Raw genomic sequence first — 6,505 nt, 5'->3', positions numbered from 1 at the left:
GGCCTCAATAAATTGAGGCTCAGTGGATTATGGCACAATCAGTACACCTCCAACAGCTGTTATCCTTAGGGGAGCTCTGGGATGAAATTCTCCATTAAGAATAAAAACAGAATTTTAAAAACAAAGGGGTGTAAACCACATTTTTTCCAGAGAGAGAGAGAGACCAATAAATATTCGTAACGAGAATGCAAAACTAGCATTTTATTTGAAGGAGGAGAAACTTAACATGCAAGACAGGGAAGTAAACAGAGTATGATTAAACAGTATTTCAGTACATGGAGCAAATAAAGCGAGCAAAAACATTAGCATATGGAATACATCAAAAGACCAGCTTCTTATGAGCTGTTTTACATCATTTAGGTCCTTTCTGCTCAAAATATTTATGACAACAGCAAGTCATGGCTGCCACAAAGATGACAAATTCATTGAAGTCTACTTCAGAATCTCCATTTTCATCCAGACCCTTGAAGAGTTTGTCAACAGCTTCCTTATCTTTCACCGACTAAAAGAGAAAAGAAGCAGTCCATAGTGAGACATGCAATTTATTCTGAGGTCCTAAAAGCAGCAGCAAAATTGTAATTTACTTGAACAATAGAAATGATGTGGTGTGGATCCAAACATCTTAGTATCAGTGTCTGTAGGGTTTAAGGGCACTACCTGATCCCCGGTGAAGAAAGTGTTAACCTCAGCTCAGTTTCTTTGTACCTTTCCACAGGTGATTAAGGGACTAAATATAGATTCCTTGCTTGGGAGGCAGAGGGAGTAATATGTAGGGATGGGGGTGAAGAAAAGGGTTCCACCAACCAGATTGTTACAGAGCTGGGCTGAATCTAGAGCAGTGGTTCCCAAACTAGGGGCATTTCTTGTTCAGGGAAAGCCCCTGGTGGGCCGTGCCGCTTTGTTTACCTGCCGCATCTGCAGGTTTGGCCTATCGCAGCTCCCAGTGGCTGCGGTTCACCGTTCTTGGCCAATGGGGGCTGCGGAAAGCGGCGGCCAGCATGTCCCTCAGTCCGTGCCGCTTCCTGCAGCCCCCATTTGTCTGGAGTGGGGAACCGCACTTCCCTGAAAAGTGGTGCCCCTAGTTTGGGAACCACTGATCTAGAGTCAACAGATTTCCTGTTATTATGTTTTGCTTCAGTTAACTTGTTTTTATTTCTGGTTAGGTTCCTTTAGGAAAAAAATCCTGGCTGACTTCCCCAGGGCTTTGTTTCTGCTGAATCATTCCACCAGCTCACAATAGGATATGCAGAACTTTGGAACTCCTGTTATGCTAATGCAGTGCTCTGTAACTTAATCAGGACAGTACTGTAACTTGTTGATCTTGTTGGAAAAAACAGAACAATACTTGGAAAATTATGGGGCGCAAATACTCCTCTCATTGAGGTCAATGCCAAAAGTTCCATTGGCTTCAAATGGAGCAGGTCCGTGGGTTCATAAAAGTTTTGTGTGTGTGCGTGCAAGCGCACGCACATTTAAAAGGTCTGTGACCCAAATCCTGTCATTAAATGTATACTTATATATATGGAATTAATAAATGCTGTAGCTATCAACAAATCTATAGGTGCATGAACTGTACCTGCTTTAAAAACATGTTTAATGGTCAAACTTGCATAACGCTAAAGATGCTAAACAAGATACTCCAACCCCAGCTAAAATCTTCACACCTGAATTTAAAAACATCCTTTTGCAGCCTGCTCTCCCCTATCCCCTCCAAAAAAATCCTTAATAAAATACATGTGTTTGAACTATACTAGAAGGTCACCAAACAGGCTCCCAAGAGTGGGAGCATTAAAATAAGGCGTCTTCAGTGAGAACATCCTGTGTGCAGCCCCCACATGTGAATATTTTGGGATTGTCATCTTGTGTTCCAGCTGATCTTAGTGACTTGAACATGTTAGTCACGAGGAGCTGTGCATACACAAGGCAGACTCTGAAGCATTAGTAAAGTTAATTTTGCGTTATGGGTTGAAAAAATAGTATCCTAGCCATGTCCTTTTGTTTTCAGCCTATCATAATTTAAATTGACCAGCTTGTTTCAAACTGCCCACAACAATTCACCTCTGGCTGAGATTAAACATGACAATTTCCAGGCAAAAATAACTTATTTTGAGAGTGTTTTAAAGATTTTTTTGAAAAGGCTTACAACAGGTCTTGAAGCTTGAGTACAGCTGGGTGAATAATGGAGTTGGAGCCTTTGGTTCACTGGCTCAAAAAGTCTGAAACAATGTGGTTAGGTTCAAACAAAATTGAAATGTTTTATTTTAATTTTGCCCATTTGAAAATGTTTTTGAATTTTTAAAATAAAATTCAAGAAAAAATGTTTAGAAAAATGTTGAAATGAAATTTTTGATTTTTCAGATTTTTTAAAAATCAACAATGGAGCCAAATCAGCACAAATTCATGAAACATTTTGATTTTGAAAAATATGCATTTTTCACTAAAAAAAAAAAAAAAAGTTTAGTTCTAATCTGAGCCCTGGCAATGATTTGTTCCAATGAATTTAAGAGGATGCAGTTTTTATAATAAACAGAGGATGGCAATAGAGACCTATAAAATATAATTAACTAAAATAGTGTGGTTTTGTTGAAGCTAGATTTTATACATATATGAAATTATGTAAATATTGATCAGTTTTACTGTGAATTTTAAATACTTAGCTTCATTGAAATCTGAAGGGTTTGAAGAGTCAGAGTCTAATTAGTTCAATAGCCATTATTTTATTTTTCACTGATTTAATTTTAATTGTTTTTAATAAAATGAGGAATTATAACCTGAGATATGCCAAAAACTCAACCAGAAATTCAGGTTTGTGACTAGTCCTGGCTGAACAATATATGACACAAATTTTGTTCCTTTCTCTTTTTTCCAAATTATCCATAAACAGACTTAATTTTAAATTATTCAATGAATTATTTGTGGACCCATGTCCATACCCAGGGCCCCCGGCAGGTTGTACTGGGGCAGCTAGCCTGCACTGAAGTCCATGCCACCTCATCCTCACGAGTATTATTACCCATGCTAGATTAAAGCTACCATGGATATGCCTACCTGTGCTACAATTACACCTTAATTTGTTGTGTAGATGCACATAATAAAGCAGAGCTCTTGCAAATAGCTGAAGCCCTGAGTGATGACTGAACATCACACATTGATCTTAGTGCTCTAAGAATGCATGCACAGTTATTCGGAAGTTCAGTGTTGGCTGTGCACAAAATGGAAGCCACTTTTTGAACATTTGGCCCTGGGCCGTGACAACTAATGGAAAAGAGTTTACATTTAGGCAAACAAATGAAACTCCTGTGAGGCACCAGGGTGTGTGAAAGCAGAATTTGGCCCAACAGCTTTATGGAATTTTTAGTGATATAAAAGAAATGGAAATGATCAAGAATGAAAGTTATTATGACTTTGAACCAAGTAAAATTGTTATTGTACAAGTAAAGTGATGTGCAGTAAATAAGGAGAACCAATAATGGCAAGTGAAGTTAAACTTTTGCATTTACACCCTGGGAAGATAACACACATTATGGGTCGTGATTTGAACATTTGTTAATTTGCAAGAAAGATTTTGTGAATTGTTTAAAATAAAAATGTATTTTCTCTTCCAGAGTCTACCTCACTCATCTTTGCTGCTAAATATGAATCTTTCTTTTAAAAAAACCAAAACCAGTAAATCTGGAAAGTGAGTCTGAATACTGCAATAAGCAAGCCATAGTAGGGATTAAACTCAGCCCAGTTCAGCAAAATGTGCATTAGCCATCTTTATGCTACAGAGACTCGTGCAAGACTTCAACAATCCCCAAATATGATACGACACTCACCACAGCTACAGGCGTGCAGTAGTTTGACCTAATGGGCCAAATTCTTCCCTTACATATGCATGCCTTACTGTTTCAGCTCAGTGAGTAACAGGTGTCTATATGTGAAGCCATGATTTCCCTTTACTAAATGAAGTTTGATAAAACAAGTCTGGATAATAGTCTAAAAATATATGAATGCAATTAAATGCAAGTCAAGTCACAAATTTTAGAAATGGATTATTGGTGGCGATGGCCAAATTCAAACATATTATTTGGCGCTGCCTAGAAAATGATAGTACCGAGAGTGGAAATGTTTGTGTTTTCTGATTGAAAAGTCAAAAGACATGAAATTTTTGGGAAGGAAATTTTTTTTAAAAAATTTCCACTGAAGGGGAACTGAAGTGGAATTTTTCAGCTACCAGGCTGGAAGGCTATTGTCAAGTTCAAAAAGTTGAAAAAAATGTGGCTATGTTGGAACAAGAAGAGCCTTTCAGCCCAGCTGCCTGAGAACCAGAGAGCTGGGCCATTCAGCCTTTCTGGCCCTAGGGCAGGAGTGGATGTGAGGGAGGTGGGGAGACAAGAGTTTTCCAGCTCTCGGTCTCTCTGGACCCTAAACCAGGGGGGAGGTTGGGAGGCTGGGGGTCAGGGCTCTCTCTCTCTCCAGCCAGTGCTGGGACTGGGAGGCTGATAGCCGGAGGGCAGAGACCAAGGGACCAGGTGCTCAGCCTCTGCAGCCCTTCTGAAAAGCATTTGTCAGACAGGAGCCTTCCAACAGGGAAGCAGACAAGCTGTTATTTCGATTTTCCCAATGGAAAATTGAAATTTTTCATCAAAAGTAAAATTTTCCTCACAGGAAATTTCAGTTTTGTGGAAAAGGAGTTTTTAATTGGAAAATCATTCTGACAAAAATGTTCCAACCACCTCTGATGTTATCATTTTCTAGAAAATATCCTTTGAAACTTAATGTTTTTAAGAATGTCAAATATCTCATGATACCACATTGCAGAGCGTGCAATACTTGTCTACACTGGCACTTTACAGCGCTGCAACTTTCTTGCTCAGGGGTGTGAAACTCCTCCCCGCCGAGCGCTGCAAGTTTCAGCGCTGTAAAGCGTCAGTGTAGACAAGTATTGCACGCTCTGCAATGTGGTATCATGAGATATTCCACAGTATGCATCCGATGAAGTGAGCTGTAGCTCACGAAAGCTTATGCTCAAATAAATTGGTTAGTCTCTAAGGTGCCACAGGTACTCCTTTTCTTTTTAGTGTAGACATGCTACAGAGATAGACGAAAAATATTTAAGAGCACATTCTCATTATTTAACAATGCTGTTATCTGAAACATTTTCTTTAGTTCTTTCCCTTTATTTGTTATTAAGAAGGACACTTCACAGACAATTCCTCCAAGTTCATCTACTCTGTCCCACTGCTGCTTATATACCATACTTGTATACATGCTCAGATATCACAGTAAGAATTGTGGTATAAATGCCCAGACCAGGAGACTCCCCATTTGCTGTCATTATATTCAGTTGTTAGCATCACAATCCTTTTTCACACAGTTAACTGAGACATCATATGGGATTACGAATTCTGGTGGGGAGTAAACAGCAGGAGCAGATGACTTCTGAAGAAGTAAATATTCTGTTTAAATGCCATTGCCCTGAAAACTAGAGAGTGAGGAATGAGAAATACAGAAAACCTGACAATTAGGATTGATTCTGACTACCTCATTCAGTTCTGTGATCTGCCTTCACTTTCAAAGCCACATTTTCAGCATGATGCACAAGAAAAGGTCCCACACAACTTCTCTTAACAGTAATGATTTCTGTAGCCAATTCCCTGCACAAAGCACCAAAAATGTCTCTCTTCATATTGCTTTAAGTCTATTACAGAGAAACTATAGTGAACCATCACTTTACCGAGAGGAAGTTGGGTAGCTCTTTTTCCAGGAGGGTCTTTAGTTCTCCTTTGGTGAGGGTTTGCTTATTGCCTTCAGCCCTGGAATACTTGTCAAAGACATCAATGATCATTCCCATTGCAGTTTCCAGTTCAGACATCTTTGCTGCTGGATTCTGGCTTCCTTCTTTGTGTGAATAGCCTCTGGCCCTCCTTTAGAGAGTGGAGACTGAACGGGTTCTGGGGTGCTTTATATAGCTATCACATCTCATGGTTACATTGGGAGTGGAGCCAGTTAGCAAATATCTACACCTTAAGCACTGCTTTTCATCATCTAGGTGCAGCTTGAAATCAAATTCCTTTGTAAAGAAATTCAATTCAAAATTCAAGCTTTATCAGTAGGGCAGAGCTGGAACAACGATTTATACATCACCATAAACCAGCCACTCCTTCAAGATTAAGTGTGAGTAAAAAGCTTAAATTGAATCTGTAAATGGCTAACAGCCCAACCCTTAAAAGAATGTATATTGGCCTGCAATGGTGAAAGAGCAGCAAATTACTTCCCATTCATTGCAATGGGTGGCTATAGGGACTCTGAGAATTGCCATCTTTTTCAAATGACAACCAGCTGAGTTGCAGAGTTCTGATGTGTGCAAGGGCCTGGGCAGCAGTTTAATTGAACACAGACTGATATATTGGACTGATGATGCATAGACATCTGGGCCCTTGGTCAGTGATGAGATTAATCTTTAAGTGTCATGAAACTGCTTAGTATTGGCTTACATCAACAGAGAGTTTCTCTTTTCAAC

At 39.3% G+C, this 6,505-nt stretch overlaps 1 protein-coding gene across 1 annotated transcript; it reads right to left on the bottom strand.

Moving 5' to 3' along the window:
- Positions 1-251: 251 nt before the first annotated feature.
- Positions 252-5,884, bottom strand: S100P (S100 calcium binding protein P). The gene is made up of 2 exons (XM_084625451.1): positions 5,720-5,884; positions 252-502 (listed from the first exon to the last, which is right to left on the bottom strand). The coding sequence occupies exons 1-2, from the start codon at positions 5,855-5,857 to the stop codon at positions 353-355; spliced, it is 288 nt and encodes a 95-aa protein (XP_084481577.1). The 5' UTR covers positions 5,858-5,884; the 3' UTR covers positions 252-352.
- Between the last annotated feature and the right edge of the window lie 621 nt (positions 5,885-6,505).

The sequence above is a fragment of the Lepidochelys olivacea genome, assembly GCF_965140295.1.
Source record: "Lepidochelys olivacea isolate rLepOli2 genome assembly, chromosome: 4".
In the NCBI taxonomy this organism is placed as follows: domain Eukaryota; kingdom Metazoa; phylum Chordata; order Testudines; family Cheloniidae; genus Lepidochelys; species Lepidochelys olivacea.
This window is presented reverse-complemented; position numbering and strand designations above follow the sequence as displayed.

Coding starts and splice junctions, on each gene's coding strand:
- S100P (XM_084625451.1), bottom strand. CDS start 5,857: ATGTCTGAACTGGAAACTGCAATGGGAATGATCATTGATGTCTTTGAC. Junction 503..5,719: donor AGCTACCCAACTTCCTCTCG/GTAAAGTGATGG, acceptor TTTCTCTTTTAG/TCGGTGAAAGATAAGGAAGC.